The 15,561-nt window shown below is 47.7% G+C and overlaps 1 protein-coding gene across 4 annotated transcripts in view; it reads right to left on the bottom strand.

Annotated features, from left to right (window-relative positions):
- PALD1 (phosphatase domain containing paladin 1) overlaps positions 1–15,561 on the bottom strand; it is a 958,342-nt gene that overhangs the window by 258,658 nt on the left and 684,123 nt on the right. For all 4 annotated transcript variants that reach the window (XM_085603872.1, XM_085603871.1, XM_085603874.1 and 1 more), the window contains one exon: positions 9,281–9,352. In XM_085603872.1, coding sequence (XP_085459998.1) covers positions 9,281–9,352 — 72 coding nt within the window. The remainder of the gene's footprint in view (positions 1–9,280; positions 9,353–15,561) is intronic.

The raw sequence follows: 15,561 nt of genomic DNA, 5'->3' as shown, positions 1-15,561 counted from the left end.
TATCTGTGGCAGTACCTCCTGCAGTGAAGTCATTTTGAACCTTTGCGTTCTGATGAACTTGTTTAGGTAACGGAGGTCCAGTATGGGTCTGAGGTCTCCGTCTACCTTCGGAACCACGAAGTAGTTTGAGTAGACCCCTTTGTTGCGTTCCCTGAACGGCACTGTTTCTATGGCTCCCTTTTGTAGGAGTTTCCGCGATTCTTCTCTGAGTATTGCCAGTTCTTGGGCCGATCTCTGTCTTCCCTTCGGCTTCCTGTTTGGAGGTCTTTTCTCCAAGTCTACGCAGTATCCGTACTGCACGATGTTCCGTATCCACTTGTCTGTGGTTATACGCCGCCACTCCTGAAGGTAGAACCTCAGCCTTCCGCCTACTGGTGACGTATGCTCGTAGGCTCTTGAATCTTCTCTTCCCCCTGATGACCCTTTTTTGCGCCTCACCCTTGGGGACCTTACGAGGGTAGGCGTCTTCTTGCGTGCTGAGTCACTTCGAGGAGGGCTGATCGCCCCCTCTCCTCCTTTGGCCACGTCCGTTCCCTCTCCCGCGAAAGGACTGGCCCCGAGGTTGATATTGCCAGCTTTGCTTCTGCTGACTTTGTCCGTGACCTTCGCCCTGCTGACCTTGTTGGAACGCCTGGTGCGACGTCCCCTGTTGGCTTCCACCCCTACCGTAGGGTCTCCTCGAGGGATTTCCTCGTCTCATTCCCCTCAGCTGTAGGGCCCCCATGGACCTCGCTGTCTCGTTTTCCTTCTTGAGCTGGGTGAGCTTTTCGTCCACCGTTGCTCCGAACAGTGTCTCTCCGTTGAAGGGGGTGCCAAGGATGTTGTTCTGCACTTCCGGTTTGAATCCCGATATTCTTAGCCATGCATGCCTCCTCTCTGTGACCCCTATGGCCATGAGTCTTGCTGAAGTCTCTGCCCCCTCCAACGCCGTCTTTATACAGGAGTTGGCGATGTTCTTGCCTTCATCCACCAGGTGAGAGGCTCTCTGTCGGTATTCTTCGGGGAGGTGCTTTAGTAGCTCCCCCATCTCATCCCAGTGTTGGTATTGGTGTCTATTGAGGAGTGCATTCGAATTCGCCATGCGCCAGTGCATTGCGGCGTTCCTCTCGACCTTTCTGCCTGTGAGGTCGATCCTCCTGCTCTCTTTATCCGGAGGTGGGCCCGAAGTTGCTGGAACGTTGGCCCTTCTCCTGGCCGTGGAGGCTATGATGGAGTCTGCGGTGACGCTACCCTTGATGTAAGGTGGGTCCAGGGAGGAATGCTTATATTTCTTCTCTGTCCTGGGCGTGATCGACCGGCAGGTGGCAGGCTCCTTGAAGGCTTCTCTCCCCTGGTTCATCACGCTTTGTAGCATGGGGAGGAACTGACTCCTAGTCTGGATGGGGAGCAGTGTTTCGACGAGAAAATCGGCTTTCGGCCTCTCCTCGTCGAGTTTGACGCCGAAGGCCATTGCTGCGCTCTTCACCACCATATTGTACACCCCGATGTCGTCGGGTGGCGAAGGCCTCGAGGGGTACGTGTCCACGGCCTCCTCCGGGTTTTCGGTGTCGAGATCGTGCCATTCGACGTCGTTGCTGGTAGATGCCGCCGATTCGTAGAACGACTGTTGGTCTTCTTCCTCGGCTTCTTCCTCATAATAGGGCTCCTCTTCTTCCTCGAGATCCCTTGTCAGCCCTTCGGCGTCGAACTCGCCTTCGACCTCGACGACGTCCGCCGATGAAACCGTTGGAATCTTGAATTCCTTCATCCTGGCGTCGAACTCCTTCTTCCTTTGAAGGATGTTCTCCATCTCGGCCTCGAGCCGCCTTTTCTTTTTCTCCATTTCGGAGATGCTTTCGGCGTCGACCGCGGGTCTTTTCGATGAAACTTGCGTCGACGTCGAACGTTCTTTCTGCGTCGATCGGCCAGTTTCATGGGATGATTTCGACGACCCTTGCCTTTCGGCGTCTTTCTGCACCAGGGAGTCCTTTTGTAAGGATCCGCTGGGCCTTTTGTCCGAAGTTCCCCCTTTGGACGTCGAAGTTTTCGGCGCCGGGGCTCCCTTCGTGGACCTTGACTCAGTTTTTCTCGAGTCACCCTCGTGTTTTCGAGGTGTTTTTTGACTTGCGCTCGACGATTCTCTTACCTCGTCTTCTTTTTTCTTGTCGGTCTCTACGACCGTGAAGTTTTCGGCTGTCTCGGCGACGTTGTCCTCGTCGTCCGTGTCGAGGCCCAGCTCGTAGAGTGTCGGGGGTTTCCCTTTGCCATCCATGTTGGCGTTGGCTCTTCTCTGCCTCTCTCTCACCCTGAGTGTCTTCGGCGCGAAGGCTGAGCAGGCGTTGCAGTCGATACTCTGGTGATCCACCGGTAGGCAGAGGTTGCAGACCGGATGCTGGTCTTTCTGCGCGAACTTGTGGTGGCAGTTTGGGCAGAACTTGAATGGCGTCTTGTCCATTTCGCTCAGGGTCTCTGAGCGTGCATTCTCCAAGGCTGTCGAAGAAAAAAGGTTCGCTGGTCCTCTTTCTTCGCGCTCCTGATGAAATCTGTTCTATTCCTGATGTCTTCTCTTGATTCTATCGATGAAACTCGCTTTTCTTCCTTCTTCCTCCGAGTGAATTTCTGGAGCTTCCCGATGACGATCCAGACCCAACGGCGGAAAAAAGAATCTGAAGATGGCGCCCCAAAGGTGGGACTTCCGCAGGAAGCACGACGACGTCACGGGAGGTGCACCAAATGGTGGACGTCGACGCCCACCTGGGCTACAAAAAAAAAAAAAAAACAAAGAAAAGACTACGAATCCGGACCCAACCACAAGATCGCGGAATAATGCACAGCATAGTGAATCCAGAAAGATTCACGCTGCAAAACTGTCTATATTCTCTTGGACTCATGATTCGGTGGGGTTGTAGAGAATGTGATTGGATGTAATTTACTGGTGGACGCCTGCACCAACAAGCCCTCTGCCTTGGCATGTTGTGTAAGAAAAATCAAAAGTCGTCTGGTGCTAGTCGATGGTAGCAAGAAACCTTCATATTAACTGGTGGCCACAAATGTGGTTTTAGCCACAAACCTAAAAGGGTGCCCATAAGGGCTTAATTAAAGATAATAGAGGTCCAGTAGGTGCTTGATCAGGATAGAGCACCTCTGTCAGAACATTAATATTCACCTCCATAGCAGTGAGTTGTAGGTGTAGTACTTTTGCCACCTTACGAATAAAAACATCGAGGGAGGAGTGTTCTTCACTGGAAGGGACCGGTGGAGGAAAGAGACTTGCATCTTGAGTGTTCAGGCCACTGGCACCCTGTAGTTCCTCTAACCAGTTTTCCTCATCATTCACATGGTGAGTGCAAGGTATCAGAAAAAAGGTAGTTTGCCGGCTGGATGCTGTTTGGCGGGAGAAGAGTATATCCTAAGTCGAGGTCGAGTGGATTCTGCTCAGACTTGGAAAGCACAGTGGGCTGCAAACCCTCCTCCAGTGTCAACACCAACAATGATGTGAAGTGTACTAGTGCAGTGGGTGGAGTCCGGACCGAAGTCAGTGATGAAGCTGAAATGAGAGCAGGGTAGCACAGATGATAGACTGCTGGCAGGAGTCCATATGGACCCTTGGTACTGGAAGACATGCTCCAAGGAACTAGTAACTAGTAAAGTACTGGTAAAGTGCTGAAAATGTGCAGCATGGCCTCCCTAAAGTCCACCATATGATGCATCATCGCCGATGGACCTGTAAATTCAAGTGCATCTAGACTAGACTTCATATTGGCTGCAATGGAGAATGGGAGTGAGACTGGGTGACATGCTGATGCCCTTGTCCCCTCTTTGGATTTCGAGATTGCCAGGAAGGGGCTTATTACTACTTCAACTTCTTGTGCTTCTTTTTGGACTTAACTAAAGACTTCTACCACAACAAATATCTGCTGTGGGGAGAAGGCCTTGCTTTTGACTTCGACCAGTCATGGCATGGAGTCTTTTGATATTTGGCAACATACAGCTTTGCCTTTTGGTCTCGTATGTCCTCCAAATTCATAAGGGTGCAGTCATCAGAGGCCCTAGAATCCTGCTCTGACCACAGGCACCATAGCCATACTTTGTGAGGGTCTGTTACAGACAAAGATTTGTGACAATCCCTATATGGCTTGAACCCTGTTTTTTTTAGGATGTGACACTTTACCTTGAACAGTGGAGGATTTTTTTGAAAAAGGGGTGTTGAAAGTAACAAGGAGCAGCTCCAGATTGGTGCCTAAAGCCATGGAAATAAAGTTACTGATGTCAACACACATGGGAGGTGCCAATATCTGGCTCCGTTCGTCACCTCCAGAGTGAACGATGTAGGTACGGAGCCACACAACATCACCTACCAGAAGGAGTACTGCTCTAAATGTTTTCATAACCAGCCTGACACCTGGGGATAGTCACAAGGTGAAAAATCTGAAGCTAAAATTATCCATCAGAAATAACGTAGCAAATGAGTAATGTTGTGTAGTCTTCCACCTAGCCACTCACTTCTCGACCCAGTGACATCTGGGATCCTCTAAGAGGATATTTACTAGTAAGAAGTTCTGCTAATTAAATACACTGTAGAGTTGTGCGGGATTTACGAATGTATTTGCAGTTCAAAGATGAACATTGTGACCTTTTATTGAAGTCAACAATTGATCATAGTTTTTCTGAGTGGTCTGAACTAAATATGTTGGAGTGTGATAATATTAATGCAAGATTGCACAGCATACGTACACTGAACTTTGCTACATTTTTACTATGGAATTGATCAACTTGTCTTTATATTCTTTATGCAAGTGTCTTCATTCCAAGTGTACAGTAACTATTTTGTTCTAAAATCATATATAAAGGAAGAAAAAAACAAATAATTGCTAACCAATTTGCAATTCAGCTACACTACCATTAGAACTCAACCTTACTTGTTTGCATCTACTCAGTGAGAGAGCAGGTGCCTTGCTCCTCACAACTGTTACCTGCAATGGCACAGGTATTTGCGGCCATCTTTACAGATCTTAAATGAATAGCAGTGAATCATTTGTAACTAATTTCAAAATGCATGTAATTTGAAACAATTTGTGAGGACCATTTAGTTCTAAAATATCAACTGTTGGTATATTTTACAACTAATTTGATAATATTTGATCTGAAAAGAAAATCTAAATATCTTTTTCTGCCACCTCAAACCAACCATAAGTTTGACATTGTCTTTCTGTCACAACAACTAGCCAGATTTACTACTCTAACTTTAATCATATCCATACACAGACTGGAAAGCCCAAAAATAATGATCCGGAGTTTGGGAGGGGGTGAGAAGTGAAAGTAAAAGATTCCTCCTCCCTTCTACAGTTACGTTGACAAAAAGATATCCTATGCATGTAGCTGTTCATCCTGTAATCACTGCACAATGGATAGTACAAATAAAGTGAAGCTAATCACACGTCATTTGGACATAACCCTAGTGGTGTTAGGTAGACCCTCACACTCTATTGGCATCATGCTTCATCATCGGGTTTTATCCTTGTCCCTAAAAACCAGGATGGGCTCAACTATGTTCCAGGGAGCATTTAGGATATTCTCCTACAAGTGTCTTAAGCAAAAATACCTCGAAACATCCAGGTTTACTTTTATAGGCAATTTTTCTTGTATGATTAAAATATGAGGGGGATGACTATGGAGATAATGGTCCTACACCGTATTTGTTAGGTCGGCATGTTTCAGCCCTACGTCAGAGTGGCCATAGAGTCCAGGGCTTTTGTCAAGACTCAGTAACTATTCCTCAGAGTAATAATAATGATATCAGCCAAACCTAACTAAATTTGTTTAGGACAAAATAAAGACATTCTACATATATCTGGCATGCAAAAGGACAAGAGTGGCCTTGTTCAGGTCAGGTTCTCTTCTGGGTCCTGTAAGGATAAAGACAATAACAAAACATAGTTTGCTTTTGTTTGTATATTAACATGCTTCAAATGCACTGTTCAGGTGCTCACTCAATGTCACCCCTCAAATTGGTGAGCAAAACAGCACCTTTTAGAGAAGATATTCATGGTGGTCAAAGTGCATATAACTGAGACTAAGCACACACATCCCAACAAATATATGAGCACATATGATACATGCTTAAAGTATGTGCAGACAAACCAATGAATGGTGACTGGTATCATCAGGAAGAGGTTTATCTACCCTCTTATGTTCAAACACCAGGCTACAAGGGAGGAGTGAGGGCCATGTCCCTTTAGTTACACGCTATCACGGGTATAGCGAAAACGCCAGGCAGATGAGGTGTCAGAGGAGAGGGGGAGAAAGAAAAAAATAATAAGAGTAAAAAAAAAAGCAAAAATAACAAATGTCCACCGCTAATGCCATGTATATCTTACTCGGTCCACTTTTCACCTCCGCACTGGTACCAAGCAGTTTACTGGGAAGGGTTTATCATGCAGTTTGTTCATTCTATCTTCGGAATGTCATTACACCAGAATTGTGATTCCTCCTCGGCATGTGTTAGTGCTTCTAAGCCCCATGGGAATTGAGGTATGAGGGGCTAGAGAGAGTATGTGTAAACCCCATCAGAATGGTTAGTCAGAGGATGCACCGGTATTTAAACAGATAATGCACTGTGTTTAATCCTGTTATTGTAACAAAGATTTTTGGCTATTGTTTGTGTGCACTCCACTGGTATCTGTAGTATTTTATGTAGCTGGTCTATATATTTATTGGTAACAAGGATATTTTAAATATAGAGGCAGACGGAAAAAAAATTAAGTTGTGTTTCAGTGCGTATAGCCGGGGTCAAAAGGACACATGTCCCCTGACCAAATTGAGTTAGATTTCACTGATATAATTAATATAACTTTGGGGCATAATTACCAAGTCTTGATGAAAATCCCGAGCCCTATTTACACTCTGACGTAGGCCTGAAACTTGTCAACTTAACAGTAAGGATGTAGAACCCATTTCTGTAGACAACCCCCTAATATTTTATTCATACCAGAAACACTGCTAATAAAGGGATACCTTAGTTTTTCGAGGTATTTTTATCTTAAGACCCCTGCAGGAAATTATCCTAAGTGCTCCCTGGAATATGGTCGAGTCCATCCTAGTTTTTAGGGATCAAGATGTGACCTGATGATGAAGCATGGCACCAATAGGGTGCGTGAGGGTCTACAAACTATATTGAAAAGTAACAACCTAGGCAACTCACACCACTATGGTTATGTCCAAATGACGTGTGATTAGCTTCACTTTATTTATACTGTCCATCGTGCAGTGATTACAGAATGAACAGCTAAATGTATAGGATACCTTTTTGTGGAGGTAACTCTCATCATAACCAATTCAAGTGATAGATACAAGCCGTATTGGTTATAGGCTGTGGAACAGGCCCATGATCAAATGTGTTTCAAACTAAGGATTTTTTAATCAAGTGATTCAAAATAAAAGACTTTCAAACTAATTGTTTGAAACTATGTGCAGAATACTATTTTAAATTGGAGTTGATACTTCACTTGAGAGATGTTCATACATTGTGCATGAATGTGCAACAGGTTCACTAAGGCAATCAGTTGGAGCGTATCAATGTTGGTTCGGGCCCTCCAAATGAATAAATAAGGGATGTTTAATTAAGTATGTGTCTCAGCTTCTAAAAACTGGCGATAATGGATCCAAAGAAGTTACTACTGAACCCTTATCAAAAATGAGTTCTTGTTTAGATGTTTTCTTCAATCTCACACATAAGATTCCCAAATAAGGACTAGTATGTGTAGAGGCGGAAATCAGCGATGGTGTTCCCTTTGAAGATGCATGTATGAGGCATGTAGCTCCTCAGCAAACACAACTGGATTAACTTCTCAAAGTACAAAACACTTAAGCATGCTACATAATACAGGTAAATGAGCTACTGTTGAACACCTCTTCATCTTTAAGTAATATGTTTCTCTGGATACTTTAGAACGTATTGTGAATAATAATCCCATAATGCATATCTATATATAATATGGTCCAGAATGTCAAACAGGTGGCAGACCTCAAGTTTGATGAATAACCTGTTAAGTTCTGCACATGGAACCTTTCTCCCCTAAAAAGGAAAGCATTTATGTACTGAAAGGTGGTGACCACTGTGTCCCAGATTTAACAGCAAGGCGTACAAACTAAGTAGGAGGGGAAGAGGAGAGAAGGGAAAGGGACAACAATCTAGGGGAAATCCAACAGTTAAGAAAAAGGGTGAAAGTAAATCACTGGGCGGTGTTGGGTTCCTAGCCATGAGGAGAGGAAAGGTGCAAGAGGGATGGTAGGTCCAGAGAAGGGAAGAAAGGTTGGGAAAGAGACAGACAAAAGAGAAGGGTAGAGGGAGTACCAGGGGCACAGGTCTCCAAAGTGTACATCATCAAGACTGATAACATTGCCTGCCTCCCTAATGGGAGTTTGGTTCTAAAACAGTCAATAAAGGAGGCTATAGGGATGCCCTACCACAAAGTATGCACTAAACTCCCTCAAACCCCTCCAGTCCATCTGAAATCTCCTCCCCACCTCTGTAGACCCTCTTAGGTACAACAGCAGGTGCCATAAGTGATCTCATATGTCAAGCCTTCGTCCCTGGAATGCTTGTCCTCCGTACCATTGGAGCTAGCTGCACTGAGGACTAGACCATCTCATCCTTAGCACTTATGTAGCTACATTGACGCGTTCTCATTAATAGTGGGCCGATATTACACCTCAGCATCATTAGCTGCTCCGTGTACAGGGGTCACAGCATGTGAGCCATCCCTGGAAGTAGCGAGTTCACTCATCCTGATCTACCTCAGAGACACATCTGTCATGATCACTGTTTAGCCATGCCTCACTACCCTCAAAAAGAGTTTTCATTTGAATCAGGTTTCCCAGTAGAAACTGTTGTCAGTGTTAAGTGAAACCAAGTACCTGCCAGGTTCAAAATCCCTTCCTGGCTAATGAGTCTGCCTAACAGGGCCAGGCCTCCTTCAGCCTGAAATCCACTTCTACCTACCAAATGGTGTTGGGGGATACTTTTGGGTACTTTATCATGTGAAAATCAACCCATTGAATCCTCTCACAAGAGACAACATGATTGGACTGAAGTCAGACTGACTCTAGGGAAACTAGATACAAGATATGATTGGGGATTTTTCAGGTCAACACAGATTTATTTGAAAACTTTTGATATGCGATCCGCGATCCTTTACATGTTTGGATGTCTTTTACTGATAGCAATTGAAGGGACTGAAAATATAGTGGCTGTTGTTGCATAACTCTGCAAACTGATAATGATTTTACATGATTGACTTACCTCAAACTCCCCTTTAGTATATTTGGCATCAGGGACACTCACAAGTTCATCCTCGCTGATTTCAGGAATACCCTAAAATAGCAGAAGCAAACTTAAGAACCACATTAAAACGGATTTCTTTTTAATGTACTTATTTATATTCTTGAAGTGCTTTTTATTCACTGTTCAAGGAGAAAATATATTCACAGGTTCCATGCTAAAAAATAATTCTTACCATACCTAGTTAAAGTCTGGTTGCATCATTCATGTAGTCTAATGAAACCATTCATTGCAACACGCAGATTTTTATTTGAAACAATTTCATGATTTCCTAGCCCATTTCTTATGAGTGGTATGATATAAAAGCATACTTTGTATAGCTGGATAATCACTGTTCTTGGAGTTCCTCAAACACAAGCCCTGGTTGCTCACCACACAACCTGTTTGTTTTTCATCTAAACAGAGGGTGCCTGATTTGTTTGTTTCAGAGGGATCACCAGCCCCTTACAAATAAATATTGCACTCCTGTCTAGATCAATCTTTGTGTTAGTTTAACAATCAGTTCCATTCGGAGCGATTATACTTTCAGTAGAGGCAAACTCTTTAAAGAGAAGTGTTCAATTCCAGCTTCAATGATAGCGGAGTAGTGACCAATGACCAAGGAACCAAAAATGATTGGGCCATGCACAAAATGCAGCTACAGAAACTTTGGCACGTTACCCGTTTAAGACAAACTGCTTTCACACATATCAAAGGATCATCCTCTACATAAGTCAGTCTTTATATTTATACCTCATAGAAGAACCAAACAAAATGTGACAGCACACAGCAGCTTTCTTTTTAATTAGAAGGAAGATATGCTAAGGAACCATAGCTATTGAATTCTATGTCAGGACCGGAGGCGAGGATTATGCTCAACTTTCTTTACTTCAATGATCAGCAGCACTTCAAAGTTAAACAAAAAACCACTGTTCCCATGAACCATAGGGAACCATAACACAGAACAATAGTGTCCCTGGCTAGATAGTCCGACTTCCATGTCCAATCACAGGGGTCCTGGGAGTATGTAGTCCTCTGTCTCTATCCATTCCTCCTCTTTCTTTACTGCTTGCAGCCAGATAAGTGCCTTGTTTCTCCTTTCCTCATAATTTGTGGATAGGGATGTTATTTAATGCTTAGTGTGACTTTGTATGTAAGATTTTATGCTGTTGTTGGAATTTTCTGGAACACGCTTCGCTTATGTGCTGAACGTTTCAGTTCCTGTCAGCCTTCGCTGCGTTGCGCGTTCCCGCTAATGCGCGTTTATTTTTAGCTTTATTTCTCAGCTTTAGTTTCGGGGTTGACAGTTTTTTTTCCTGCGTGTGTTAACGAGGAAACCGCTACTCGGTTTTCCCTCGCCCGGCCATGGGAGCATTCGAGCTCCCAAATGGCCATTGACTTTGTGGTGCTCAGGCTTGTGGTGCTCCTTCTGCCGCAAGAGGGCGCATGGTGCGCGCCTCATCGACGAACGTCTCTCGGCATTCCATGCATTCTTTGCGCGTTCCTCAGCCGGAGACGTTTTGCCGAAGAGCCTTGCCTGCCTTTCCACACCGTTTGCGTCTGTTCCTACCGTGAGGCAGTGTTATTATTGCTCACGCCCCCCTGTGAACGCTCGCATAACGCGAGTCGGTACCTGCCATTAGGCAGTGATTTTCTCTGCGTTTTTTTCAAATCGCCTGGGTGTCTGTACTGTTTAGGCCTGCATACACGCTCCAGAAGGGAGTCAGTATTGGGACTTAGTTACTACTAGGCAGGTTGCCCTTTGATTTTTTCATTGCACCAGGGCTGTTGGTCCCGTGGGTTTATGCCCTTCCTACAAGCGAGCACTGCCCGCAATTGAGTTAGGCTAACACCCAGCCCCCCTTGATAGAGAAGTTACCCTATTCTTGACCCACTCACCTGCTTGACGCTCCTTTCCTGTCCACATGGAGGCGTACAATGATGAGGCCTATCAGCAGGATGATCAGTGGGAGGAGGATCCCCTCACTGCCCTTCAGTGGGATGAGGATTTTTGCGATGCTGTGGACGATTCGATCCACAAGGCGGTGGAGCAAGCCATGGGGCCCTTGGAAGATCGCCTGTCCCGCAGAATAGAGCAGGCTTGTGCGACATTAGCCAAGGTGCAGACCCTTCCTCCCTCCTCGCCCTGTACCGGTGGAACCCCCGCCGACACTCAGCCCCCACCCTCTAAACCTCCTAGGGATTCTGGGGTGGACATGGATGATTTTGCCCGCCTTAAGCAGGCGTTCTTAGCGAGCAATCCCACACCAGTGACACCCGCACCATCAGGGGATGCAGAGGACGATGAGGCAGGCCCATCCCGTCCCTGGCGTCCGTCCCATCCAGATCCGGCCCCCGAGGCGCAAAATCGTTGCGCTGATATGCTTGACCCAGTTGATATCCTACACCCCCGTTCCTTGGAGTGGGCCCCCTCGGAGAAAGTTGCCCAATAAGTCGCCAGCAGAATCCGCCGGCCGTTAGAGGCCACAGCCAGAAGCTGTCTCAGGGCGGAATGTCCCCGGCCTTCGCTGGAGGGGAAGGTGGCTGCTACCCCAGAGATAGATCACCGCATGGCGACGTTCCTGCAAAAGTTTGTCAAGGATCCCAAGCGGGGTATTGACAGGTTCTGGTGTGCTTGTCAGGACAAGCTCCTTGACGTCCTTGGGCCCGCCACAAATATTCTCGATATGGCTGAGGAAGCCAATCTCTTAGGCTCCCTGATTTCACCCGAGACCCTCTCTGCTTGGGACCAGCGCGTGGTGGCATTCCTAGGGAACGCCAACTGCGCACTCTCTACGGAGCTACACCAGAGCTTACTCATTAAGGTGGACCCTAAACTCGTAGACTAGGCCGATTCCGAGGCGGGCTCCGTAGCCCAGGGCGGTCTTTTTGGAGAGCCCTTTATCAAGGAACTGGGCAAATTAGTTAATACCTTTACCTCTTTAGACAGGGCCCAGACTTCCATTAGGAAGGTTTTCCGCCACCATGTTTTCCGGGGGGCCGGATGAGGCAGGGGCCGCTCGTCCTAATCAGGGCAGATGGCAAGGCTCCGGTAACGGCAACTACCAAGACCAAGCCAGATTCGGGAACTTCTACCCGACCAGAGGTCGCCGAGGGAAAAACAGAGGCGGTCGGGGCAGTGGAGCCTCCAACTCTTCCGGTGAGTGTTCTCCCTTCTTCCCTTCTAAAAGTGGGGGACTGTCTGGCGCATTTTTTCCAGGCCTGGACTTCTGTCACGGGGGACGCATGGGTGCTTCAAACGATCCGAGGGTTTCATATAGAGTTCCACGGGAAGCCTTCGCAACTGGTTCCCCCGCGCCCTCTCTCTTTCTCGGCCGCCGACATGGTACTGGTCGATCAGGAGGTCTCTGCCTTATTAGGCAAGCAGGCGATCGTGGAGGCTCTTCCGCACCCTAGAGGTTTCCTCAGCAATATTTTCTTGGTCAACAAGGCCGATGGGACGCAGCGTCCAGTCATCAATCTGCGGGAGTTCAATGCGTAGTTAGTATATCGCCACTTCAAGATGGAGGGCATCCATCTTTTGCTTCATCTCCTCAGGCCCAACGATTGGATGGCGCGCCTGGACCTCAAGGAAGCTTAACTTGCGATTCCGATTTTCCCTCCTCACAGGAGATTTTTGCAATTCCCCTGGTGGGACAAGGTGTAAGAGTTCACCACACTTCCGTTCGGCCTTTCATCCACCCCTTGGTGTTTCACCAAGGTTCTTCAGCCTGCGATCGAACGCTTGAGGGCGTCCGGCATGCGCCTGATCGTCTACCTGAACGATATCCTGATCATGGCACAATGTCCCCGTATGATCGACTCACCTTCAGACGGCGGTCGATCTCCTTCTGGGTCTGGGCTTCATTATCAACGAAGCAAAATCCGTCCTGGTTCCGGCCCAGCAGGTGGTGTTCCTGGGATTCGTGATCGACTCGGTGGCATCCACCCTCAGCCTACCTTCTCTGAAGATGACCAAGATCCGTCACGAGATCAGGAGGTCCCTTGCACAGTCGCGCCTGTCCCTGCGTCAGTTGGCCTGCATAGTAGGACTTTGCTCAGCCTCCATCCAGGCAATTTTTCCGGGCCCTTTGCACTACAGGGCCCTGCAACGCCTCAAGGCCCGTCACCTTCGCAGGGGCCTCTCGTACTCTCAGAAATTCGTCCTCTCGGCCGAAGCCAGGGAAGAACTCCAGTGGTAGCTTGCCAATATGGAAGCCTGGAATGGGCGAGCGATCTTTGGTTCCGCACCCGATATCGTTATTGAGTCCAACGCCAGCAGGTCCGGATGGGGCGCTCGGTGTGGAGAGTTTGCTACCGAAGGTGTGTGGTCGCCACAGGAGCAGCAGCTCCATATCAACTGTCTGGAACTGTTGGCGGGCTCCTTCGCGATCAAGTGCTGCACCAAGGACTCGGTCTGTTCTTGCGTCCTCCTCAAGATGGACAACATATCAGCGGTGCGTTACATCAACCACCTGGGGGGGAACCCACTCGCGTGCACTTTCCGACCTGGCAGCGAATTTGTGGCAATATTGCCTAGACCATCACGTTTCCATCACGGCGGAATATCTCCCAGGTCAAGACAAGCAGGTGGCAGATTTTCATTCAAGGCATTTTCAGGACGTGAGCCTGTGGAAACTGCACCCGGGTGTGTTTGCGGACCTCCAGAGCATCTGGGGTCCGTTTTCATTGGACCTGTTCGCATCCCGCTTGGATTTCCAGCTGCCTCGGTTCTTCAGTTGGTGGCCGGATCCCCTGGCGGTGAGCACGGATGCGTTTCCACAGGACTAGAGGGAGGAAGCGGGTTACGCCTTTCCCCCGTTCGCCATGCTGACGAGGGTTTCAGCCCAGGTGCGTCGCCAGGGGGAGGACATTGTGCTAATATCACCAATTTGGAGATCTCAAGCTTGGTTTCCAGTTCTTCTGGAACTTTCCTGGGATTTTCCAATCCCACTACCCCGCTTCCCGACTCTTCTCCTTGATCCCGACGGAGTTCCTCTTCCGCTCATAGCACAGGGATCCCTTGCCCTGATGGCGTGGCGGATTACAGGGGACGATGGGTGGTCCTGGGCCTTTCAGGAATGGCTGAGAGGTTCATGTCCAAGACCTGGGCCGAGAGTACGGTCAAGTGATACCGATCCACTTGGAGGCGATGGGTTCGTTGGTGTATGCGCCGGAGTCTCAATCCCGTGGCGGTGGATGTGACTTCGATTTTGATTTTTTTGGACGCTTTGGCGGACGACAGTTTGGCTTATAGAACCATTAATACCTTTCGATCAGCCATTTCAGCCGGCCACTCCCTGGTGGATGGCTCCCCGGTGGGCGAGCACCCTTTGGTTTGTCGCCTCCTTCGAGGCATTCGTCTTTCTTTGCCGCTGGAGCCTTGATATTCCCAGCTGTGGGACGTCAATCAAGTCCTGAACCTTTTTTTGTCTTGGCAACCGAACCAGTTTCTGTACCGAAAGGAACTTTCAGCTAAGCTGGCAATGCTTCTTTGTCTGATATCTTGTAGAAGGGTTTCGGATGTCCGGGCGTTGGATGTCTCAGGCAGGATTTTCTCCCCTTCTGGGGTTACTTTCACTGTCCGAATGCGGACGAAGTGCGGTACCACCTCCATCTCCTATCCTGCCTTCCCGGATTCCCCCAAGCTCTGCGTAGTGTCTTGCCTCAAAGCTTATGAAGACATGTCGGAAGAATTCTGCCCTCCCGGGGATCGACAGTTGCTTATCGTGCTGAAAAAGCCCCACAAGGCAGTCTCCTCACCCACGATAGCCTGTTTGGTGCGGTGGGTGATGCAGGAGACGGGCATTGATCTCTGCGTTTTTGGTGCCCATTCTACCAGAGGGGCCATGGCCTCTAAAGCGTTTACCCTGGGAGCTCATCTAGAAGACATTCTCAATGCGGCAGATTGGTCTTCGGATTCCACCTTTAAACGGTTTTATTTCAAACCAGTGCTGGATATGGCACATTTGGTGGTGAGCAAGCTTTAAACGAGCATAATTCTCGCCTCCTTTCCTGACATAGAATGAAAAATTTCCTAGCTAACGTAATGGAAAGTTTCAATTCTATTAAGGACTCGGAGGCGAGGATTATCCCACCCAGGGTACCAGTTCTGGGGTTACATTTCCCGCCCACATACTGGGGTAAGTAATTGGTCTTTTTTCTGAATGTTGAGTTTTATGATATATCCATTGAATGTGTTTCATGCCCTTCCTCACCCTGTAGGGTTAAGCCTTAGCCAATGCTCTCGCTTACGCTGTGCT

The sequence above is a fragment of the Triturus cristatus genome, chromosome 1_2, assembly GCF_964204655.1.
Source record: "Triturus cristatus chromosome 1_2, aTriCri1.1, whole genome shotgun sequence".
Classification (NCBI taxonomy): Eukaryota; Metazoa; Chordata; class Amphibia; order Caudata; family Salamandridae; genus Triturus; species Triturus cristatus.
The sequence above is the reverse complement of the archived record's forward strand: the minus strand, read 5'-3'. Positions and strand labels throughout refer to the sequence as shown.